At 40.8% G+C, this 26,298-nt stretch overlaps 2 protein-coding genes across 3 annotated transcripts in view; one reads left to right on the top strand and one right to left on the bottom strand.

Annotated features, from left to right (window-relative positions):
* Nucleotides 1–1,509: 1,509 nt before the first annotated feature.
* On the top strand, nucleotides 1,510–3,328 carry LOC148044518 (uncharacterized; the record flags this gene model as incomplete). Its single annotated transcript, XM_087720748.1, has 2 exons — nucleotides 1,510–1,558; nucleotides 2,562–3,328. Coding segments are annotated over 2 exons (816 nt in total), but the record flags the coding sequence as incomplete, so codon positions are not given.
* A 7,973-nt stretch (nucleotides 3,329–11,301) lies between these two features.
* OLFM3 (olfactomedin 3) overlaps nucleotides 11,302–26,298 on the bottom strand; it is a 232,974-nt gene continuing 217,977 nt past the window's right edge. The window contains exons 5-6 of one of the 2 annotated variants that reach the window (XM_087719221.1): nucleotides 14,764–14,870; nucleotides 11,302–12,302 (exon numbers count right to left, since the gene is read on the bottom strand). In XM_087719221.1, coding sequence (XP_087575347.1) covers nucleotides 11,625–12,302; nucleotides 14,764–14,870 — 785 coding nt within the window. In that variant the 3' untranslated portion in view covers nucleotides 11,302–11,624. The remainder of the gene's footprint in view (nucleotides 12,303–14,763; nucleotides 14,871–26,298) is intronic. The other variant, XM_087719222.1, reaches the window with a different exon arrangement.

The following is a 26,298-nucleotide window of genomic DNA, read 5'->3' as shown; positions in this document are numbered from 1 at the left end:
TTCAGCGAACGTTAAGTCCAAGCAACTGTACCACCAACCTTTGCTGCACAGAAATTGCTATTTCTTGTTGAAGTTCATGGGGAAGAAGATACACAAATCTTCCCCTTGTTGCTGCTGCGAAGGATGAAGGATTTTAGAAGAAATTGAGTGAAGCAGTTTAAGTGAAAGATGATGCTAATTCTGGTTTCATGTTGCCAGCGGAACAAAAATTTTTCCTTTAAAAAAAATTTAAATGAAAGAGTCGTGGGAAAGAGACCTCCCAAATCCAACTTAAATCATTCCTGCAGACCAAGTAGTAAAAAACATCCATTGTTGCTTCCAGGCAGTTTTACAAGCACACTACTAGAGCTAAATTTTACATAACTGGGGAAATAAATTAAGCCCTTCTCCAAGAGAGATTCCCCTTTGCTATAAATCTCCATTGTGGTTTTTAATTTTATCCTGAGAAAGTCCCGCATTAAAATTCACTGGGCAAGATAGGTTGGGCACGAGCGGATCAGGAAAATTAATAGCAAAAGAAAAAAGAAAAAAGGAGGAAAAAAAACCTGGAGGAAAATCCAGAAGGAAATCTGGATGCCTGTTTGCAGAAGACACCATGTAGGAGAAAGTGGTTCCATAGTTTATTTCAAGTGTTAAGTAAACTGGAAAGAATGACCAAAACACTGATTATATGGTAAGGTCATTTGGATTTCAGGACACTTAGTAGTAAATTTCTTCAGTAAAATGGGAAAATGATTTTCCTCATTCCCTAAAGTAGCTGTGGCCCCTTGGAGGTTAACCAAAATATAGTTACCACCCAATATGGTCAGTGGTGAGGGTTGGTGGAAATTTCAATTCAGAAACATCTAGAGAACCACTGTTTTCCATTCCTACTTACCCCCTGGGAATGATCCTTGCGTAAAGCAGAGATTTAGAAGAATTTACCTCTGAATTCTTTATATATATAAAGCAACAATAAATCACCACCAATTGTCCTATTTCCCCAGATAAGCTTACATACATACATACATACCAGAGGTGGGTAGTGATCTTCCTCCCATATTTGGGCATACCGGGGGTTGTAAAAATCTATATGTATGGGTTTCTGTCGTGATGGACTCTTGTGACGAGCCGAAGGACAGATGATGGAAGCAGTTAGCTTCCTCCCATAATTGGGGCTTACCAGGGGTTGTAAAAATCTAATAGATACCTTTCACCCTGGCTTCACTGATAACAGATAAGAGCCTGTGGCCTAATGGCTAAGATATCTGCCTAGTATGTAATATAGCCCAGGTTCAAATCCCAGTAAGGGTATGGCTAGCTGATGAGAGCTAAATAGCTTGAAATAGATCTATACTAGTCTCCCTTTATTTATTTATCAGCACAAATAAAAACACACACACACACACACACACACACACACACAGACTTATATATATATACATACACATACATACACACACACACACACACACAGATAGATAGATATAGATAGATATATAGAGAGATAAATATCTATATCTATCTATCTATCTATCTATCTATCTATCTATCTATCTATCTATCTATCTATCTCTATCTGTCTATCTGTCTATATCTATCTATCTATCTATCTATCTCTATCTATCTATCTATCTATCTATCTATCCACACACACACACAAACACACACACACACAAACAAAGATTTTATACACACACACACTTACAATAAATCATCACCAATTGTCCTATTTCCCCAGATAAGCTTGCAATTTCCCCTCCCTTTAGGAACAATTCAACTCCCAAAAGGAATTATTCTATATATATGATGGCATAATTAGTTGATGAAAAATCCAAGTGATATTATAAATTAATTGAATAGCTGAAGTTAATGAATGATTCTATCATACTCATTAAGAAAGTTACAATTGCTGTGGAGGAACACCTGATCAGACATTAATTGGAACTGTTTATTATGAAGCCATGCTCTTCAATGACTCTAAACAGTTTAATTCAATTGAAAGCAATTCAATTCATTAATTCAAGTTGCTAATAAATCATTTAATTAAATTAAAGCTATTCATTGGAGAACGATCACTGTTCAAGCAAGGTATGCCTATTTCTCTGGAAACTACAATAACTGTGCTCCTCGTGAAGGGATTTAATGATTAATAATTATGGATCAACATACAAAATATATTCGCAGGAAAATATGCATTTAGTCCAGCTTGAAGATTCCAGAATGAGTCTTAATTGGAATAGTCTCATTAAAAACAAGGAACATGTGTGGGGCCCTTGGGCGGAACCAAATGTGATGCATGAAGCTCAAACACTGTTTTCACAATTGGATGGCACCATAGGGAGCTCTCCCTGTATTCACAGGGGACAAAATGAGTATTTCTACTCTAAAGAGCTGAGAATAGTTTAAAAAAAAAAGATTGGCAGCTGTGAGACTTGGAGTTTGAGAGCTGAGAGAGATCAGAACTTCTTCTATAGCAAGAGAGACTTTTAATTTGAAATAGATTATTTTGAAGGACTGAACATGGATTTAGATGTCAACCTCCTCCCCAAATTCTTTGTATGTTCTCTGGTCTCCTTGCAATTCATCTATCTATCTATCTATCTATCTATCTATCTATCTATCTATCTATCTATCTATCTATCTATCTATCATCTATCTATCTATCTATCTATCTATCTATCCATCCATCCATCCATCTATCATCTATCATCTATCTATCTATCTATCTATCTATCTATCTATCTATCTATCTATCTATCTATCTATCTATCTATCTATCTATCATCTCTCTCTCTCTCCATCTCCATCTCCCTATATACCTATCTCTCTCTCTCTCTCTCTCTCTCTCTCTCTCTCTCTCTCTCTCTCTCTATCTATCTATCTATCTATCTATCATCTCTCTCTGTCCATCTCCATCTCCCTATTTCCCCCCCTCTCCATCTCCATCTCCCTATTTCCCTATTTCCCTATATCCCTATATCCCTATATCCCTATATCCCTATCTATCCATCCATCATCTATCTATCTATCTATCTATCTATCTATCTATCTATCTATCTATCTATCTATCTATCTATCTATCATCTATCTATCATCTATCTATCTATCTATCTATCTATCTATCTATCTATCTATCTATCTATCTATCTATCATCTCTCTCTCTCTCCATCTCCATCTCCCTATATACCTATATCTATCTATCTATCTATCTATCTATCTATCTATCTATCTATCTATCTATCTATCTATCTATCTATCTATCATCTATCTATCTATCTATCTATCTATCTATCTATCTATCTATCTATCTATCTATCTATCTATCTATCTATCTATCTAGATTAATAGCATCCTTATTTTGCCAATGGAAAAGCTTCCCCTGTCTTGGTTTCTATCTGTCGTACTTGACAAAAAGAGCCGAGGTGGCGCAGTGGTTAGGGTGCAGTACTGCAGGCCACTTCAGCTGACTGTTATCTGCAATTCAGTGGTTCTAATCTCACCAGCTCAAGATTGACTCAGCCTTCCATCCTTCCGAGGTGGGTAAAATGAGGACCCGGATTGTTGTTGGGGGCGATATGCTGACTCTGTAAACCGCTTAGAGAGGGCTGAAAGCCCTATTAAGCGGTATATAAGTCTAACTGCTATTGCTATTGCTAAAATATCCAAATACCTCTGTTCTGAAGGAACCCAATCACACTGTGACACATCAATATTTTAAAGGAGAGAAAAGAGATGTCTTTATAGGCAGGGGTGATACCAGTTCATCCCGTTTCGGGTGTACCCTTAGCTCCGAAGATCTGCTGAGAGTGAACCGGTTCTCTCTGTCCTTCAGGTGGGCACACCCGACCCCCCAGGTGACACTTACCTTTATTTCCTTGCTTTTGAGCTGATCAGCGCGGCAGAGTGGATTGCTGCACCTCAGCTGTTTTCCCGTCAACTGCACATGCGTGCATGCAAAGTGCACATGAAGCGAACCGGTTGTTCAACTGGTAGGATGCCACCCGTTTATAGGTGTGTTTCCATCCACAGTTCTCCACTGCTGGGTAGAATGTGTTTAAAGCTGTTTGATGAGCTGAGGTGGCGCAGTGGTTAGGGTGCAGTACTGCAGGCCACTTCAGCTGACTGTTATCTGCAGTTCAGCGGTTCTAATCTCACCGGCTCAAGGTTGACTCAGCCTTCCATCCTTCCGAGGTGGATAAAATGAGGACCCAGACTGTGGGGGTGATATGCTGACTCCGTAAACCGCTTAGAGAGGGCTGAAAGCCCCATGAAGTGGTATATAAGTCTAACTGCTATTGCTATTGATTACTAAAACACCACCATCCTCTGAATAAGGATTCTCCAATGAAATATTTATTGGCTGCTTGTTTGTATCTTCCCTTTCTGAAGCCATCCCAATTTAATTCTCTAGTTTTGTGATGGTGGTGCAAACATGATTATACTTCTGGATCTGGCCCACTGAGGCAGATGGCATTTAGCATCACAAGACTAGTCTAAGAATATTCCCTGAGAGAAGCAATCAAGGATTGAAGTGTTTTATCCTACTGTGCAAACAGCTCTTCGGGGACTTGATTATTGTGTTTGTCTTGGGACAACATGACTGCCAAGAAGACTCAACGGAAGCAGATCTTTCCATGGTTGGCTTGGTGTGTTGTGACAGATGCCATCTGTGGAGCAGCAATCATCATCTTGAGCAACTCCAGAAAGAACTGCCAAGAGACTTACGCGGAGAGAGCCAGAACAGCGGGGGGAAAAGCATTTCCAATTTACTAGCAGAATTTGTAGATGTACATGTTCCTTTTAGAGAGATCTGACTTGGAATTCTCAGTGATAGTTCAAACGGTTCCACCACAAAACCGCGTTCGACTAAAGCGTGCTCGACAAAATCGTGTAGCTGACGTCATCACAGGGTGACAACAGCGGGGAGACAGAAGCACGCTGTAAACGCTAAACCTAAAATTAACCCCTAAACCTAAACCTAACCTCCCTAAACCTAACCCTTAACCTAACCCTAACCCTAACCCTAACACTTAACCTAACCCTAAACCGAATCCTAACCCTTAACCTAAGCCTAAACCTAATCCTAACCCTAACCCTTAACGTAACCCTAAACGTAACCCTAACCCTTAACCTAACCCTAAAGCTAACCCTAAACCTAACCCTAAACCTAACCCTTACCTTAACTTGAATCGGCTTGCTTTCAAAGCGCTATTTAAAGCGCCCTTCTTTCTCCGCGCTCGCTGTTGTCGCCCTGTTGATGACATCAGCGACACGGTTTAATCGGGCGCGCTTTAGTCGAGTGTGGTTTTGTCGTGCCACGAGTTAAAACTCCTTCCTATGAATACAAATTACTGACTTCCAAAATTCAAAAGGAAGGATTGCAAGGAGATGTGTGTTTCTCAGTGGAAAACTGTGACAGGCCTTGTCGTAGATTAACAGGACAGGATTTTCCCATACAGATAGTCCTCGGCTTGTGACTACTTGCTTAATGACTGTTTGAAGTTACTATGGACTCCAAAATAAAGGTATTTACGACCCAGGAATCAAAGTTCTGATGTCTGTCACTGTCCCCCGACAGCTGGTCATGTGATCACATTTTGGACGCAACCATCCATATTTAGGGCGTTTGCAACATCCCAGAGCCTCATGACTGTGACTTACGGCAGTTTTTTTATTGCCAGAAATAAGTATTTACTTCCAATTTCCAGTAAAATAAATGTCAATTGTGGACAATAGGTTTGCTTAATGATTATGGCTTAATCATAACTTAATAATGACTTAATGATAAGTCTTCACCTTATAACTGCTGCATATGCTTTAAGGGCCACAAAAAGTGCTCTAAAATCGGCCCATCACATGGTGACTTGCTTAATGACTGGCATGAATCATGACTGTAATTCCGGTCTCAATTATGGTTGCAATTCAGGGATTACCTCAGTGGTGGGATTCAGCTAGTTCGCACCTATTCGGGAGAACTGGTTGGTAACTTTCTAAGTAGTTCAGAGAACCGGTTGTTGGAGGAAATCTTATTTTGGTTTTTCCCACTTTACAAGGGATAATCCTGTAAGGAAGACAGGAAGGAAACATTCTGGTGTTGTTTCTAGCCTCATCTTTATTAACCTGCTTACAGAAACTGCCTCTCTGGTTAACCCTTACTACATTGTAACAGCTAAGACGAAGCGCCCATCGACCTGCGTGACCTTGAGTTGGCCACGCCCACCCAGTCACATGACCACCGAGCCCCTCCTACCCAGCTTGTCATTAGGGAAGAGAACCGGTTGTTAAATTATTTGAATCCCACCACTGGCACAGTGGTTAAATGCAGCACTGCAGGCTACTTCAGCTGACTGCAGTTCTGCAGTTCGGCTGTTCAAATCTCACCGGCTCAAGGTTGACTCAGCCTTCCATCCTTCCGAGGTGGGTAAAATGAGGACCCGGATTGTTGTTGGGAGCGATATGCTGACTCTGTAAACCGCTTAGAGAGGGCTGAAAGCCCTATGAAGCAGTATATAAGTCTAACTGCTATTGCTATTGCTATTGCTATTGCTATCACCTGTACCTGAATGACTTGTTAGTCAGCTGGTAGAAAAGTCTCAAATAAGGTCAAACATTCTTCTGCTTGCAGAGTTTTGCCTGGGAAATAGCATCTGAACTAAAGAGATTTCATGCAATGGAGACCTGAAGCCAAGGAGAGCTGGAATCAGTCCAGGAAAGTTGGCATGGAATGGTTAGAATTTTTATTTTTTAATTGTTTGGGGCTGCATCCTCAAATCTGGGTGATTTTATATCGCTCCAGTACAAATTCTGTCTCTCTGTTTCCTCAGCTTATTTGGCAGATGGAGTGTTAGATTTGGAGTGCTGATCCCACCTCATTAACTGGTGGCAGTTACACAGTTGTTTTGTTTTTTGTGTGTTGTGTGTGCTTTTATGAAAATATATAGCCTTTTCTCTTGATTACTCCAGTCTCTCTTTTGTAATTTAGCACACCGTGCACTCCTAAATTACTTCAAGTTACTTGGAAACCGTGATTAAAAGCAAAATGTGGGAGTTGTGATTTTAAAAACTAATTTTCTAATTTTCTGCTTTGTCTCACCAAGAATCCAGGTGAGTAAGAGGGCTGCTCCTTGTTTAAGAACAAGTGGTGGCCGTCACACTTCTTAGCTGGGCAAAACTCTTTTATCTGGGGAACTGACCATAAACAAAGCCTCTGGAATTCAGGGAGAGCAGATATCAAAATGGAGATCCCAAAGAGAGATCTTCTCCGGGTGCTTTCTCTGGGTGCCATCGACTGCACAATGTCGTCTGGCGGCTCCTCGGAGGAGAGCCTTCTCTGTAGCTGCCCCGTCCCTCTGGAACGATCTACCCCCTGAGATCTGGACTCTCTCCACTCTCTCGGCCTTCCGAAAGTCTGTTAAGACCTGGCTGTTCCAGCAGGCCTGGGGCTGCTGATCTTGATTGACCTTCAGCCCCACTAAGATCGAGTGCATGTTGTGTCCTTTTTTAATTCGTTCTGTCTTATATTTTAAATTTTTAATATCTTCTCTTTTAAACTGTTTTTATGTAAGCCGCCCGGAGTCCTCCGGGATTGGGCGGCATACAAATCCATTAAATTGAAATTGAGATCTGCTTCCTAGCACCAGTTTAGCTATCATATTGGGTTGAGTGCTGATCTATGTAGCCTCATTGGCCATTGCAATTGTTTTGTAAATGGAATAAGGTAAAGTAAATTATGGAGCCATTAGTACTATATTTATTTTATTTTTATTGATTTATTTTTATTTATGACGTTTGTGTGCCGCCCACTCCCTAGGGACTCTGGGCGGCTTACAGACAAAATAGGAGACATATAAAAATTAAAAATAAGAATACAGTTAATTAAAAAAATTCACAGCATGCATACGCTTAGCGTGGGGCTGGATACTCATCAACAGCCCCAGGCCTGCCGGAACAGCCAGGTCTTGGCAGCTTTGCGGAAGGCCGGGAGAGTAGTGAGGGTCCGGATCTTTACGGGGAGATCGTTCCACAGGGCCGGGGCAGCAACAGAGAAGGCCCTCCCCCGGGGAGTCGCCAACCAACATTGACCAGCCGATGGCACCCGGAGGAGGCCCAATATAGAGCCGAGGTGGCGCAGTGGTTAAATGCAGCACTGCAGGCTACTTCAGCTGACTGCAATTCTGCAGTTCGGCTGTTCAAATCTCACCGGCTCAGGGTTGACTCAGCCTTCCATCCTTCCGAGGTGGGTAAAATGAGGACCCGGATTGTTGTTGGGGGCAATATGCTGACTCTGTAAACCGCTTAGAGAGGGCTGAAAGTCCTATGAAGCGGTATATAAGTCTAACTGCTATTGCTATTGCTATAATCTGTGCGATCTTATTGGTCTTTGGGAGGTAAATGGCAGGAGGCGGTCTCTCAGGTAGCCAGGTCATACACAGTATTCTGTGTTCTGTGTTCTATACACAGAATCCAAACTCTATTATAGTTTATTTTCAAAATACTTGGCTTTAGAGACCTAAACCCAGTGATGGGATTCAAATAATTTAACAACCGGTTCTCTGCCCTAATGATTTCTTCCAAACAACTGGTTCACCAAACTGTTCAGAAAATTAACAGCCAATTCTCCCGAAGTGGTGCGAACTGACTGAATCTCACCACTGCGTAAAACCCAATCTGAACTCAAAACATTATTAAGAATGCAAATGCTAGAACTTTCCTTGAGGATTTAAAAGACCATCGGCAGAAATAAGAAAGAATACAAACTTAATCTATTTGGCCAATGTTAAAATATTGGACTGTTATTTAGAGGAATCTTGGATAGCTTCTTGATTAGGACCGGATGAAAATGGTTTTATTTCAGGTAATGTTTCTCTTTTTTTTGTTAGGGGGGTGGGGGCTGGGTGGGACTGGATTTTGATTATTTCAAAAGAGGAACTGGGCAGAGGGATTTTTTTTTTAAGAAAAGGGGGCTTGAGATTGGGTATAATAAATGTAATTTGTAATATTTGTAGTCATTTCTGATAACCCTTTCTGGACTTTTGCTGTTTAATAGGGAGTGAGAAAGTTTTAGAGATGGATTTATAAAAACTGTGGTAAGAAACGAAATGAAGAGATATTTTACTTTATTTTAAGTGGTAAGTTCTTAATGTTGATTATATTTTCTGGAGATGCAAGGGGAAATTTACTCAGAATGTCTTTGGAATTTAAAACAGGCTCAGGGCTATTCTTAGAGTAATGCTGTGCAGATTCCCACTTAATGCATGTTTAAATTAAAACACAAAAAAGTACCCATTCCCACCCCAAAATAAATAATATGGAGCAAGAAGCTTGGAAGATGGCATGAGAAGTATCTTTTGTGCTCCTAGTTTTTATATTGCTCCAGCACCATGGAACAAGAGTAAGTCAAACCCATTTACCATTTTCCTAGACTAACCCAATCTGGATCTATGTTAAAATGACAGAATATAACTAATATCAATATCAGAAAGTTTTGTTTCTGAGCTTTTTACTCAGGCAGATCAAGAAGATGAATAGCTACTTGCTCTGACCCCCCTCATCCCACACCAACACACTCCGAGCCAAAGATATGTTACGACATTTAATTAACAGACAGACAGGTCCTTGGCAGCAAACCGGCACAAACAAGCTTGGGCAGCAATCCAGCACAGATAAGGCTTGGCAGCAATCCAGCCTGCCAAGCTCACAGTAATGTCCTCCGACATTTAATCCTGCGTTGACTTCTGCAAGAGGGGCGTGTGCACAAGCAGTCCTTTTTATAGTCTGGAGAGGAGCCTAATGACCACCAGCTGAGTGCAATTACCTCCTGTAACTGCGCAACTGTTCCTGATGCCTATTAGCTCTTCGGTGACGGGCATCCAGGAACAACTCACTACTAGTGTCCGGCTCACTCTCCCTTGTCTCCTCCCCACTGGTCCAAGGCTCAGGTGCCTCTTGGTGGCCAACCAGTCTCTCTGTGCCCTGCTCGGAGTCGGAACCCTGTCCAGGATCCTCCACATCCTCCAGAGCCGACTCATAGGGCCCCTCGCTGTTGGAGTCTGGTGGCAGCTCCAACGGCTCCTGCTGGGCGATAACACTACTGAATCTGCTTTGTACCTAGCAAAAGTCTGCTTTTGTTAGGCCGTAACTCTTGGGTTTTCCATATGAATGTAGTCTAACATTCGTCCTATGCGGCAAGATGTAAAATTGGAGCCAGACATATCACTTTTCTCATGGCTGGGGGTTGGCCAGTTTCCCTTCCAGAAATATTGGGCACAAATATCATTGACATACCAGGCAAGACATCCTGATAATCAGTTCTCAGACTCAAGTTAGCTTTGGGAAATGCTAGGACCACACTTGGCACAGGGCACAATCCCAGTTTTTGATTCTGAAAGTGAAGACTGAATTCTCTAATTTACATGATTAAAAGAACGGGCCATAATCAGGTTTTATGATTAAATTTCAATTGTATTTTATAAAAAATAATTAACTTTCACAGAAGTGAAGAGATACAGGTACACAGTGGCAGACACAATGGTATAAATACAGATCGTTGAGAAACTGCTTGCAAGAGATTAAAAACAGACTGTACAGCACCGCATCTGAAATTGTGTAATAGCCAATGGGATTCTTGCTCTTTCTACCTTTAAAGTAACCCAATCCATAACAGGTTAATTTTGGAACACTGCTTTTAAAAATGCACACCCTTGCCCCAAAGAATTCTTCTCAATTTTCCCCTTAGATGATTGCCCAAATATACTTCAACGTTGAGCAATTTATTTATTTATTTTTTTAAAAAATGATGATGGTAGAAAAAAACATTCATGCAGTTTTACACCACCGTTAAGTCTCTGATTCTAATATAAGGCAGATCATTAATTTTTGTTCGTTTTTTCTTAAAACAATGTCTTTCCCACTGAAATAAGCATTTAATACGTCCCATGACAAAGTCACAGCAGGCTTTGTATATAGAAAGATACCTGTAGGATCAGGGGTGGGTTTCGACCGGTTCGCACCGGTCCCTGCGATCCGGTTGGTCGCCGAACCCGGAAGTAAGTAACTTCCCGGAACGGCGAAGCCCCTCCCCCCCGCGCCCGCGCGCGCCCGCACACCCGCGCCCGCTCCTTGCCCGGTTTTTACAAATTCTGCGCTTCTACGCATGCGCAGAACGCATACAGCGCCTGCGCGATCCTCCAGGAGCAGCTGGAGCATTGCGCAGATGCTAGTATGTATGCGCGCGGCGTGCGCGTGCGCAAGGATGCCGCGTGCGTGCGCGAGGACGCCGCGTGCGTGCGCGAGGACGCCGCATGCGTGCGCGAGGACGCCGCGTGCGTGCGCGAGGACGCCGCGTGCATGTGCGAGGACGCCGCCGGCCTCGTTCCAACCGAACCGGTTGGAACGGGGCGAGAAACCCACCCCTGTGTAGGATGAACTAGGTCATTTTTTTAAAAGAAAGACTTTGCCATATTCGGAATACATTACATTGTAGAAAAATCCTCCTCCATTCATTTTTACTGAGAAAGAAAGAAAGAAAGAAAGAAAGAAAGAAAGAAAGAAAGAAAGAAAGAAAAAAGAATTGAAAAGAAACTCGGCAGGATGCTTTTGAGTTCGGCACCATGACACTCTTCCTTGGTGGTCGTGGTGACACCTATGTGTCATCTTCTGTTTTAATAATGTGGAAAAGAGTGACGTTGAATAGGACTTGGTGCCCGTTATTCCAGGCATAGAGAGCTCTATCTCTGGAATTGTAGTCAAGCATTGATATATGGAAATACTGATTGTGAAAAGGTATGTCTGTATATTCGTACGTGGAGGTTTTGGTCGAGTACGAATAGTAGACCTTGGCTCCGGTTAAGTGGGAATTGGTGACGTACAAGGTGCCACAGATCATGAAGGACTCCCCGGCGCTTCGCTTGGGGTACCCGGTGCTCCAGGTTTTCATCACTTCCAAGGTATCCTGGTTCAGCTGACTGATGACAATGTTGCCGGCGTTCTGATTGGTTGCGTAGACAGCCCACAGACCGATCTCGTCGGCCATCAGGTCGATATCCGAGAAGCCGCCCCAGGTGTAAGGGTAGACGTTGTGAAAGCCAGCGTACTCCAGGCTGCGCTGAGCAAGGACCTGCCCCGTATCAAAGCTATACTTGATGATGATGTTGCTCTGATACTTGTTGAAATAGAGAGACCCGTTGTAGACAACATGATTGGTTCCTGCCCATTTGAAAGGGAGATTGTATGTCCTGGACTCGGCGCCGCTGACAAAATCTGCTATGGATTTGTATTCGCGGACAATTTTGTTGTTGGTGTAACTGTCCATATACCAGACCTGAAAGTGAGAAGAGAACACGGGCTTTGGAAAAATCAAATCAATACACTATTTTTAAATACATATATTACCCATCTCCCTGCCACCCATATTTTGACTTATTTCCAGTAGCAAAAGAAAGCCAAATGTTCAAGAATGGATGCAAAACGTTACTAAACGTTGTTCAAGAAGGGTTGCAAAAAAAGAGGAGGTTTGCCCTTCCTTAAATAAGAAAACAACGGGTTAACATTCAGGATTTTAATGCTGCAACATTTTTATCAAGTGGGATCCATTCTATGATTGCCTTGGTCCACCTGCCATCAGTCCTTTGTGCTATGTGATCAATCCATTTCCATTCTCTCCCTCCCTCTTTCCCTCCCTCCCTCCCTCCCTCCATCCATCCATCCATCCATCCATCCATCCATCTATCTATTATCTATCTATCTATCTATCTATCTATCTATCTATCTATCTATCTATCTATCATCTATCTATCATCTATCTATCTATCTATCTATCTATCTATCTATCTATCTATCTATCTTCTATCTAATCTATCTATCTAGCATCTATCTATCTATCTATCTATCTATCTATCCTCTATCTATCTATCTATCCTCTATCTATCTATCTATCTATCTATCTATCTATCTATCTATCTATCTATCTATCCATCCATCCATCCATCCATCCATTATCTATCTATCTATCTATCTATCTATCTATCTATCTATCTATCATCTATCTATCTATCTATCATCTATCTATCTATCTATCTATCTATCTATCTATCTATCTATCTATCTATCTATCTATCATCTATCTATCTATCTATCATCTATCTATCTATCTATCTATCTATCTATCTATCTATCTATCTATCTATCTATCTATCTATCTATCTATCTATCTATCTATCATCATCCATCCATCATCCATCTATCCATCCATCCATCCATCCATCCATCCATCCATCCATCCATCCATCTATCTGTTATATCAAAGCACCTGGTATGCTCAAATATGGGAGGGAGCATACTGCTTCCCTTTTGCCTTTCAGCTCCACGCTAGGAGCCTTCCAGGCAGGAAACCTTTATTTATTTATCAGCACAAATGCAACACAAAAATGGTTTCCTGCCTGGAAGGAAGGCTCCTAGGATGGAGCTGAAAGGCAAAAGGGAAGCAGTATGCTCCCTCCCATATTTGAGCATACCAGGTGCTTTGACATAACACTTACTTATTTCCTGGGCTCAGCTGATAAGGGAGGAGAGCTTGTGGCTTAGTGGCTAATACAACTGCCTAACATGTAAAAAGAGCCCAGGTTCAAATCCCAGTAAGGCTAGCTGATGAGAGCTAAATAGCTTGAAATAGATCTATACTAGTCTCCCTTTATTTTATATATACATATACATATACATACACACACACACACACACACACACACACACACACACACACACACACACACATAGAGGGGGGCATTTGTGCTAATAAATAAATATAGAGAATATATATATATTCTCATTTCCATTACACACATGTAATTTTATACTTTTTTAAATTTTAATTCTAAAAGTTTAACTTTAACCGTAACATTTTAATTTTTTGATGCTGTTTTTTTTATTTTTAGGCTGCACTGTATATACTATCCAGTGGCTCTCTTTGAGGGTGATGAGTGGTTCAGAAATGTAAACTATAAACACGCAAACAAACAAACAAACAAACCATCCATCCATCCATCCATCCTCAAAACTACACACACACACACACACACACACACACACACACACACACACAATGCTAATGTAAATTCTCCTTGCTGAAAATGAGGTAGTAAGAACTGAACATCACAGGATGTCCATAAATGTCAACTGGAACAGAAAAATGATGAGACAGAAGGAGAGGTGGACTGATTGAATTCATTATGTATTATAGAGGAGGCCACGACTGGCTCTTCTACTAAACAAGTCCACTCCAATGAGTAGGTGAGAATATATTGCAATGTTTTCCTGCAGATCCCACTTTAGCATTCCAAAGTTGAAATAAGAAGCCCCTCTCATCTGTCCCCCTCAATCAAGATTTCCATTTCCATTTGGCATGATGATTATGGATGTGAAAACTGCACCCCGTTTGCTAGGCTTACAGATACCGAAAAAGATTTATTTCTCTCTGGCAATCAAGCTGCACCGGGAAGGAAAAACGAGATTAGATGTAGAAAGCATGCTTTGCATGCAGATAGCCCTAGTTCATCTCCAGTCAAATGGATCTCTGTAACCAGGGTTCACCCCAGCCTTTGGGGAACCATCGCTAGTCAGAATAAACTTTAAGTATAGCAGGCATTAAAGTTTAAGACAAGCTTATTTGCCTGTTTATTTAAAACACTTTCACACTGCCATTCATTCTATTTAGAATTTCAGGGATAATAAATCAGCCAGAAGAATCCCTTCACGGCTCCCAGCAGGAGAGAATAGAAGCCACCTACTCTGTTGTTTTTCTCGGATGCTAATGGATCTGTCATCCAAGCTCCAAATCGGGTTCCAGATGTCTTGACTGTAATAGGACCAGTGATTTTCATCAATTTGCCGCAGGCTGAAAAATATATATATACAAAAAGAAATCATGACAATTGCTGACTGCTTCCATCTTCCAGGTGGAAGTGGGGATGGATTAAGAAATCAGTTTTTTTTTTCTTTAAGGGACTTTCCACTCACATTTTTGTCCCATGCAAAGCAACACCTTGTTCAGCTTCTCTAAGGAAAGAAATAATTATTTAAATGTAGTCCTTGATTTAAGGTTACAATTGAGCCTCAAATTTCTGTTGCTAAGTGAGGCAGTTGTTAAGTGAGGCAGCCGCGCGAGCGATTGTGGGTGCACCCAGGTACACCCACATCACACCTATCCTCCGCGAGCTGCACTGGTTATCCATTAGTCTCTGGACCTGCTTCAAGGTGCTGGTCGTTACCTATAAAGCCCTACTTGGCATCGGACCTGGGTACCTGAGAGACCGCCTCCTGCTGATTACCTCCCATAGACCGATTAGATCTCACAGGTTAGGTCTCCTCCGGATTCCATCTGCCAGCCAATGTCGGCTGGCGACTCCCCGGGGGAGAGCCTTCTCTGTCGCAGCTCCAGCCCTCTGGAATGATCTCCCTGTGGAGATCCGGACCCTTACTACCGTCTCGGCAAGACCAATAAACTAAACTAACTAAACTAAACCTTCTTCAACTGACTTTCCCACTGTTGCGTATCTATTACTCTGTTCCAGTTCTGCATTCATTGTTTGATACTTATAGTCTGTCACTTATAAGAGATCTACAGCTATAGCGAGATGAACTCTAGGCAAGAGTTATCCCTATCAGAAACACAGCCAACCTATTCAATGTAAATGAAAATATAACACAAGCTTTTCAGTTGTAGAAGCATAAGAACAGAATGCAGCATTAAAAATTGAATTGATTTCTACCTTCATCTGACATCTCTCAAATTAACTATACTCCACAGATGTGGATTTTTGAATCTTCTTTTAAGTGAATGCTATGCTTCTTGTTAATCTTAAGAATGTGTGACTAGTGAAATGTGAAAAGGCCTTGGCTAGCAATGGATTGGCATGAGGTTGTCTGCTTTGGGCATTAAATAAGGCAATATTCTCCCATTTTTCTATTTTAATTTAAATTATTGTGTGATATTGTTTGCTGCCCAGAATCAATTGGATTGAGCTGGATGGTTATAGAAACCGAATGCAATAATTAAACAAATATTTCCCCATTCTGCTTTACATTATTGCTTTTCTCTTATTTACTCCACACATTTGACAAATTCTATTCAAAGGGAATAAAATATCCGGCTTAATTGGATTTATTTAGCAGTGAGAAATATATACAATTAGATTCAGGTCCAGGATTCATTTATGACAGCATTTCTCACTACATTCAAATTGGATTTTTAAGAATTTCCATACAGATTGAACAAAAATAGGGCTAATGTGCCAATTGTAATTTATTACCAATTACTTTTTAAATCTCCTGCATGTACTGTGTGTGTGTGTTGTGTGTGTGTTGTGTGTGTGTGTAATTATTGTTTAAAAGGCATGTTTAAAATGCATTAAACTAGTTTTCAAATGAATATCTTGACATAAATACAGAGGTCTTGCTTTTATATTGCAGATGAAAGTGAAAACCTAAGAGAATGAACTCTAAAAATGTTAATCCTGAAACATTAAAATATGCGTTCTTGGATATTTGCTGCATATATTTTTTTAAGCAAGGTGCAGTACAGGTTGTGATTATTTTTTCATTTGCTTATTGTACCTCATTATTTTTAGGTTCCCATGCCTAAGGCAGGACTAGAACTCACAGTCCCCTGGTTTTCAGGATGACACCTTAACCACTAAACCAAATGGAACAGACTCTCTCAATCAGCCATTTTCCTTTACTTACAATGAGAGAAATGCTTTAACAATTTGCCTTAAGACATCCCATTCGTTGCCAGACAAAACAGGTAGGAAATAAGTTGGAACTAAATAGACCTTGGAGATTAAAAATGAGGCAGGCAGGAAGCAAATGTCATGGAATTGTGTATGTCATCTTTCCAGAAATGTGTAGCACTGCAAAAGGGAGGTGTTTGCTCTAAAAGTATCCCTTCAAACGGCATTCAGAGAAGCAACGCAGAAACAGACAAATTTCCAGCATGCTGGCCCTTTGAGTCCCAAAAGAGATAGAATAGATCGAGGAAAAGTGTTCAGAGACTACAATTGGTCCAGAATGCAGCTGCGCGAGCGATATTGGGTGTACCAAGGTACACCCACACTACACCTATTCCTCCGCGAGCTGCATTGGCTCCCTATCGGTCTCCGAGCACAATTCAAAGTGCTGGTTATTACCTTTAAAGCCCTACATGGCTCATGACCCGGATATCTACGAGACTGTCTTCTGCCGCACACCTCCCTAAGACCGATAAGATCGCACAGGGTGGGCCTTCTCCAGGTCCCATCAGCTAGACAATGTCGGCTGGCGGCGCCTTGGAGGAGGGCCTTCTCTGTTGCCGCTCTGGCCCTATGGAATGAGCTACCCCCAGAGATCCAGACCCTACCCACTCTCATGGCCTTCCGTAAAGCTATTAAAACCTGGCTATTCTGGCAGGCCTGGGGCTGTTGACCTCTTGTCTGAGGTCCAGCCCCGCTTAGACTGGGTGTATGGTGTGTTTCTTTTAATCTGTTTTCTTATGTTTGTCTTTTTACCTCTTTCTTAAATTTTATTTCTGTAAGCCGCCCGGAGTCCTTCGGGATTGGGCGGCCTATAAATTTAATAAATAGAAATAGACTAGAATAGAAATAGGAAGAGACCAGAGTAAGCTATTCACTTTGCCATTAACTCCACTCCCAGAGGGTGTAGTTTCAGCAACAGATTCTGAGGAGTTCAGTGAACTAATTGGATAACGTGTAAGGTTTACGTGAAGCTATGGCAGCGACTGGGATGACCACAGAGTAAAATCCACTATGGCTCCTGGTTCAGTTTTTCAGCTTTGCTTGAAATCCAATAATTCTGGTTTCATGAATAAGGTTCTGTTTAGTAATATATTAATATAATATAATATAATAATTAATATAATATAATATAATATAATATAATATAATATAATATAATATAATATAATATAATATAGTATAGTATAGTATAGTATAGTATAGTATAGTATACTATACTATACTATACTATACTATACTATACTATACTACAATACAATACAATACAATACAATACAATACAATACAATACAATACAATACAATACAATACAATACAATACAATACAATACAATACAATAAATTAATAATATAATATAATATAATATAATATAATATAATATAATATAATATAATATAATATAAATTAATATATTATATTATATTATATTATATTATATTATATTATATTATATTATATTATATTACATTACATTACATTACATTATATTACATTATATTATAATATATTATAATAGAATATAGCAATAGCAATAGTTAGACTTATATACCGCTTCATAGGGCTTTCAGCCCTCTCTAAGCGTTTACAGAGTCAGCATATTGCCCCCAACAACAATCCGGGTCCTCATTTTACCCACCTCGGAAGGATGGAAAGCTGAGTCAACCCTGAGCCAGTGAGATTTGAACAGCCGAACTGCTGAACTGCAGTCAGCTGAAGTAGCCTGCAGTGCTGCATTAACCACTGCGCCACCTCAGCTTTATATAATTATATAATGCTTGATACAAGCAGATGTAATCCACTAGTAAAAGTAAAATGGACAGAAGCGTTAATTTGTGAGTTTGAGGGGTGGGAAAGGAGAGGGAATGTTAGATATCTTTTTAACAAAGTCAGTAGGTGGCTGTGTCCTTAAACTCTATTAAATGAAAATGGTGGTACAGTGATAGTAAAATAAATAAATTCTAAAATGTACAATTTAAACTGAATGAAATATATGTGATATATGTGGATTCCACAATATATGTGGAAGATACACACGGAATATACCTGTAACCAATGGTTACACTTTCTACAAGATGTAATGAAAGATGATGTTTTTGAGTGTTTTCCTTTAATAAAAACAACAAAAACTTTTTTTTAAAAAATGAATGAAAATGAAAATCAACTACATGAATGGAAAAAGTGAATAAGTTAAGAATGTCAATTTAAACTAGTTCGACCTATTGTTATTCTCTGTTTCTTATCTCAGACTTTTATTCTCTTTGGTTTAGTATTTTTTGCAAAATCTTCTTCCGCATTCCGAATAATGTTGCATATTTCAAAAGGGAGCAGGACAATGCGCCCGTGTCTATGAAAAATTATGATAGTTAGCATCACATTAGAAAGCCGGCTGCAAAAATCCATACAACAAATCTAAAAGAAAATCCTTTAAAAAAGGTCTTATGAGAGAATCAGTTTTCATGGAGCCAGCTCATAAGACAATCATGTTTGGCCTAGTGCCTAAGTTGACAGTATGTGCTTAGCTAACCTGCGAACCTGACGAATGGATGCGGACAAGCTTGTTTTGATTATGGTGTGTTTGGGGCCCTGTCTTATATCCATCTGATACATCTTTCTGAGTTTGTACTGATGCTTGGCTGAAAAAGAAAGAGGCTGTAGCGGTCACAGTTCAGCACATAAGGGAGGAATAAGCTTCATTAAACCAACAAAGGAGTCAACAGAGTCTGACAGAAGAAGTATCTCACCACAAGGAAAAGACCCAGAGGAACAAACCCAGTGGAAGACAATAATAATGAAAAACTAGAGACACACAAGACATTCTTTTTCATGGTCTCACAGAAGAAACAGTCTCTCAATCTCCAGAACAGCTCCATCAATAAATCTTGACTTCAGCAAGAAGTTGACAAGATATGTCATTAGAGTCTGATTACTGTTAATCAGAGCCGAGGTGGCACAGTGGTTAAATGCAGCACTGCAGGCAACTTCAGCTGACGGCAGTTCTGCAGTTCGGCTGTTCAAATCTCACCGGCTCAAGGTTGACTCAGCCTTCCATCCTTCCGAGGTGGGTAAAATGAGGACCCGGATTCTTGTTGGGGGCAATATGCTGACTCTGTAAACCGCTATGAAGCGGTATATAAGTCTAACTGCTATTAATTAAAATATGGGCTGGATGGGGTGGCATTAAACTGATTAGATAGCCAGCTTAAAAACCAGACTAGACAAATTGTAATTTATCGGCCGCCATCTTACCACAGGGTAACTCTGATCAATAAACTGCAGGTAAGAATTAGTGAGGCATCACAAGATCCAATCTTTACTCCTATAGCCTTCAATATTTTTACAACAACTTGGATGAAAAGCTGAAAGGAATGCTGAGTAGATCTGAGATGACGTAAATAGGCAATAGCTTATTGCCTAAAATAAAGCAATTAAAAGAAGTTGTGCTTGACAGGGTAGCGTGGAAAGAATTTGCCTATAAAGTCATAAATATGGGATTAAGTGTTTAAAAACAAAGAAACAAAATTGTCTAAAATGAAGAAATAAAATTCAAAACAATTTGTGGTGGGTTAGAAAATAAGAGTCTGAAGTTTAATGAAAATACCTTGGAAAATCCCATTGGGGTTAAATGGAAAATCCATTTAGGGTTAAATGAATTCTCAATGAATTCGGAGCAAAATGGACATTGCCAATGGATTCGGAGTACATTGGTATGCTTAGGAGTGCAGTGACTTTTCGAGCCTGCCTTATCTACGTTTTGTAGTAAAATACATGGGAAAATCCCATTGGGGGGGCAGATGTATTTAGGGTTAGGGTTAGGTCTCCATGAATTCAGAGAGCAAAATGGAGATAGCAATAGCAATAGCAGTTAGACTTATATACCGCTTCATAGGGCTTTCAGCCCTCTCTAAGCGGTTTACAGAGTCAGCATATCGCCCCCAACAACAATCCGGGTCCTCATTTTACCCACCTCGGAAGGATGGAAGGCTGAGTCAACCCTGAGCTGGTGAGATTTGAACAGCTGAACTGCAGAACTGAAGTAGCCTGTAGTGCTGCATTTAACCACTGCGCCACCTCAGCTCTCCAATGGAGTCACAGCGTATGAGTATGCTTAGGATGGCGATGACTTTTCAAGTCTCCCTGCCTGTGGAACGTCATCCCGGCAAAAATAAGATTGACTGTACTTTGACACACTTTCAAAAAGCCCTGAAGGGATGGTTTTTCCAATGGGCCTGGAGATCCCTGGGCAGGGTTGAAATCCAGTAGGTTCTGACAGGTTCTGGAGAACCGGTAGCAGAATTTTTGAGTAGTTCAGAGAACCGGTAGTGGAAATTTTGAGTAGTTCAGAGAACCAGCAAATGCCACCTCTGGCTGGCCCCAGAGTGGGGTGGGAATGGAGATTTTGCAGTATTCTTCCCCTGCCCACCAAACCACACCATGACCCACCAAGCCATGCCCACAGAACCGGTAGCAAAAAATGAATTTCGCCATTGCCCCAGGATGACATGGAACCCATCAAATGATTGGTTTTACTGTTGTCGCCGGGGATAAGAGCCGAGGTGGCGCAGTGGTTAAATGCAGCACTGCAGGCTACTTCAGCTGACTGCAGTTCTGCAGTTCGGCGGTTCAAATCTCACCGGCTCAAGGTTGACTCAGCCTTCCATCCTTCCGAGGTGGGTAAAATGAGGACCCGGATTGTTGTTGGGGGCAATATGCTGACTCTGTAAACCGCTTAAAGAGGGCTGAAAGCCCTATGAAGCGGTATATAAGTCTAACTGCTATTGCTATTGCTATAATGGGGATTTCTGATCTTTCGTGTTGTGGTTTTATTTCTGTAAGTCACCTGGGAGTGAGTTGGGCAGCTTTGTAATTTTTAAATAATGAATGAATGAATAATACATAAATTATAAGCAAATAAAATAAATGTGCCTTTATCTGAAATAGCCTGTCTTTTTGAATGACTGTGAATGTATTGAGGAAATGCCACTGAAGAGAGATCTAGTCGCATTAAGGATGTCTCAGTTCTTCCAAAGGACTGCTAAACGGGTGTCTCTAGTGTTTCCAGAAGTAATGTACAACAAAACCATCACCTTCTGAGATGAACCGCAAACGTTAGAAACTATGAATGTGTTCTGGCATTTACTGATAATGCACCTTTGCAGTTTCTAATAAGCGCCCTCTCGCCACTATTTTCATAGTCAAGGATTGTCAGCAAGACAGATGTCTCCACTGCCTCTGTCCATTAAGGATATAATTTGGGATGTGAAGTGACCTGATTGCCAAATCCATTTCCTGCAGCAGTGGAGATGGTTGGCAGGCATTCACAGGGGCTGTGTCTGAGCTTTGGGATCAATTTAAGTGCCAACTTAGTCTCAAAGCACACAGCAGATCCGTGTTTTATTATCCAGCTAAAGAAGGAAAAGGCCTGCACGCATTTCCCCCCAGACAGTGTGAGAATACAACTGATCCCACCTCTCGTTCCCGTCTACCTAGATAGGAGTGGCTATCTGACTGTCACAAGGAGGAGCGTGAGAAGAAATAAATTTGATACTTAATTTTTCAAGGCTCATACAGTGTATAGAGCCAAGGTGGCGCAGTGGTTAAATGCAGCACTGCAGGCTACTTCAGCTGACTGCAGTTCTGCAGTTCGACTGTTCAAATCTCACCGGCTCAAGGTTTACTCAGCCTTCCATCCTTCCAAGGTGGGTAAAATGAGGACCCGGATTGTGGGGGGCAATATGCTTTAAACCTCTTAGAGAGGGCTGAAAGCCCTATGAAGCGGTATATAAGTCTAACTGCTATTGCTATTGCTATTGCTATTGTCAGGTTTCAGTTTCTGGGTGCAATATTTTCACCTTGAATAACTAGCTGGCACCTGCTGGCCATTACACTCCCAGATACAAATCCTGATTGCATTTTTAAAATATGTTGACATGCCTTAGACCACCTACATTTTATTCCATCAATCATCATAAAGGAGCCAAGGTGGCGCAGTGGTTAGGGTGCAGTACTGCAGGCCACTTTAGCTGACTGTGATTTGCAATTCAGCGGTTCAAATCTCACCGGCTCAAGGTCAACTCAGCCTTCCATCCTTCCGAGGTGGGTGAAATGAGGACCCGGACTGTGGGGGCAAGTAGCTGACTCAATTTGCTAAAAAATTTGTAAACCGCTTAGAGAGGGCTTAAAGCCCTATGAAGCGGTATATACGTCAAATAAATAAATAAATAAACAATAAATAAATAAATAAATAAATAAATAAATAAATAAATAAATACTGCATAATTCATACCCTATAAATTCCTTCAGGGGAAGTTTCATTATTCCCAATAGAATGCCATGAACGTTTCCTCTTATTCCCCCAGTCTCTTTGGCATATTTTTCATCAATGAAATGGAAAGTGATGAAGTGTTTCCAGTGATAACTGGAGACTCTCAAAAGGAAATACCACGTGCATAGATTATTTTTCTGGTTTCAAAGACATGTCAAGGATGTATTATTGAAAAGATAACTGGATCTAAAGGTCCTACTCGATAATTTCCAATTTACTACCTTGTCTTTGGGAAAAATCTTGCATAAATGAAGGGGAAAATATTACAAGGTAACATTTCTGTACTGGTATCCAGAGTTTACGGTTCAGTTTAACATTCAGAAGTCTGTAAAGGATTGGTATAGCTAACGCTGCTAGTTTCCCTTACTGATACAAGGTATTGCTTATGATTTTGTTGACAGAACTGAAGGATTTTGGTTTTTGAGTACCCCTTCGTACAACTGTTTTCTATCCAGTTACTTTAGATTATTTGCATTTTGCCTTTATAGATAAATATAATTTAAGTAATATTTTCCCCCATTAATGTTTTCACTCCTTATTTAACACAATTCGTGGAAATTAACTACATTCTCTAGTGTACCGGATGTATTCTGAGCACTCTGTGGAAATAAACAAAAGCCACTCTTTCGAAGCTAATGTCAGACAAATGAGAATGAAGATGGTTTAGGGGGGATGTCCTTAATGCACATACTTATTTGGAAATAGTTCAGGGAGACTTGCTTATAGTTAAGATGTCTGGCATTAAAAAAATGATCCATTACTTGCCTAATGAATGTAAACATTCATAAATTCAGTGAAATACTGTGTGCATTTCAACCGGATTTTTTCTGGTCCCTGGTACTGTAGACTGATTTAAATTTATTTTGTGTGCTTATACATTAACAAAACAACTAATTTGTGTTTTCTCAGAAGGGCAATTTGGCCTGGAATTACCTTTGGAGTGGGGAAAAGAAAGAACTGCTGGCAAAGCACCACTGAATTTATCATCCAGCTGTTTCATTATGCCAAGTGCAATCTATTTGTTTAGGGATATACTAGAATGGTGTTAACCAAGTCAAGTCTGGCTGTTGCACATGTCCTTCTTATCCCATGTATGTGTGCATGGAACAAAGCTAAGGATGTGTTGCATAGACTTTTGCATCAAAGACAGATGTTTCTCCTTCATTGTCAGTGGACTATTTCTATTTATTAAATTTATAGGCCGCCCAATCCCGAAGGACTCCGAGCGGCTTACAGAAATAAAATTTTAAGAAAAAGGTTAAAAAACAGATAAAAGAAAGCAGATTAAAAAACACATTATGCACCCAGTCTAAGCGGGGCTGGACCTCGGCCAAGAGGTCAACAGCCCCAGGCCTGCCGGAATAGCCAGGTTTTGATAGCTTTTCGGAAGGCCATGAGGGTGGGGAGGGTCCGGATCTCTGGGCCTAGTTCATTCCATAGGGCCGGAGCGGCAACAGAGAAGGCCCTCCTCCGAGGCACCGCCAACCAACATTGTCTAGCTACCTGAACTCATGGAATGATCCACTAGTATCCTGAAGATCTGCTAGAGCATGAATGCCACCCGACTGGCAGACATTCATCTCTGTCAAAATTGATCAAGTTCAAAGCGCCTCCAGCATTTCAGTCATTTTTTAAAAATATTTATAGTTCGCTTGTTTAACCACTTCCTATAGGAAGTCATACATTCACTGACCCTTTGTTTAATTTCTTCCATACCCATACTACCTTATCATTCCCTCTCACCCAATCCAAAATTGTTCTGACTCCCTCCTCCGTCCAGTAACGAATGCCGAGACAAGCTTAACTGGAATGTACTTTAATAGCAAGACACCAAAACCTCAGTGGCTGAAAGCCAAGCAGAACAAACAGATAAGGATTTTGGCAGCAATTCAGACAAACTCAGGCAGCAATAAACACAGATAAGGCTTGGCAGCAATCCAGCCTGCCAAGCTCACAGTAATGTCCTCCGACATTCAATCCTGCATTGACTTCTGCAAAGAGGGGCATGTGCACCAGTAGCTTTTTAGTCTGGAGAGGAGCCTAATGACCGCCAGCTGAGTACAATCAACTCCTGTAATTGCGTAATTGGTCCTGACGCCTAGTAGCTCTTCGATGGCATGCATCCAGGAACAACTCACTACTGGCCTCTGGCTCACTCTCCTTTGTCTCCTCCCCACTGGTCCAAGGCTCAGGTGCCTCCTGGTGGCCAACCAGCCTCTCTGCGCCCTGCTCAGAGTCGCAAACCCTGTCCAGGGTACTCCACATCCTCCAGAGCCGATTCATCGGGCCCCTCGCTGTCAGAGTCTGGTGGCAGCTCCTGCTGGGCCACAATGCAAAATAATCTTCCCTAAAGGCAAAGCTTTTTTTTTTTTTTAAAAAAAAAAACCAGTCTAGTTTAAAGCCTGGGATTTCCCTAATAAAATTAACCAGATCTGCTCTTGTTTAATCTCCCCACCCCCACCCCCAAGGTCATTTAGATGTAGCTATCTGTAGCTTTTGGTATCTTTGAACATATAAAACAAAATCAGACAAAGAACAATGTATAAATAATGTAGTAATCCTCAGTGGCCATGGCCAGCAACTTTGGGAGAGTTTCAAGATTCTTCCAAAGTTGCTGGGGATACTGTATCCTGATTGTAAAAAGAAAAATTTAAATGCATGATAAGCAATCACATTAACTGTAGTGAGGTAATTAAAATCTAATTACATTCCAATTAAGTTTTTTTTTTTTTTGGCTCAGCCCTGTCTGTAGCATGTCATTCAAACACCAAGGGTAGCTCTGTTCAGAAATGATTGTACATGCCTGGTCCAGCTAATGCATTATGAAGCAACGCTGTCTAAGGCTGCAGTGAACTGCAATAGTCTACGGTTTCCAAAATTACCCCTGCAGATCTACTGCTTAACTGATATGGGTCACAAGAGGTAGCTCTAATTCGTTTTACTAGATCCAGCGTTAGATATAGCTCCTCACATAGTCACTAATTGCAACTATGATTTGGGGAAAGCCAACGTAATTTGACATATGTTTATAGAGGCCAAATGGAATGTAACTCAGATTAGTGAGATGGACCACTGACTGCCAATTTGATTCAATCTCATAGTTGCTAGAGGATAGAGGCTTCAGAATAAAGTTAAAGGAAAGAAGGAATATCAATGTTATAAGTCCCGTCTATGAAGGAGTGTCATCTGATGTGACCCAGAAAGAAGACTT

This window comes from Thamnophis sirtalis, unplaced genomic scaffold (assembly GCF_051295495.1).
Source record: "Thamnophis sirtalis isolate CommonGarterSnake01/CBP01778 unplaced genomic scaffold, rThaSir2_p1.2 scaffold_7, whole genome shotgun sequence".
NCBI lineage: Eukaryota > Metazoa > Chordata > Lepidosauria > Squamata > Natricidae > Thamnophis > Thamnophis sirtalis.
The sequence above is the reverse complement of the archived record's forward strand: the minus strand, read 5'-3'. Positions and strand labels throughout refer to the sequence as shown.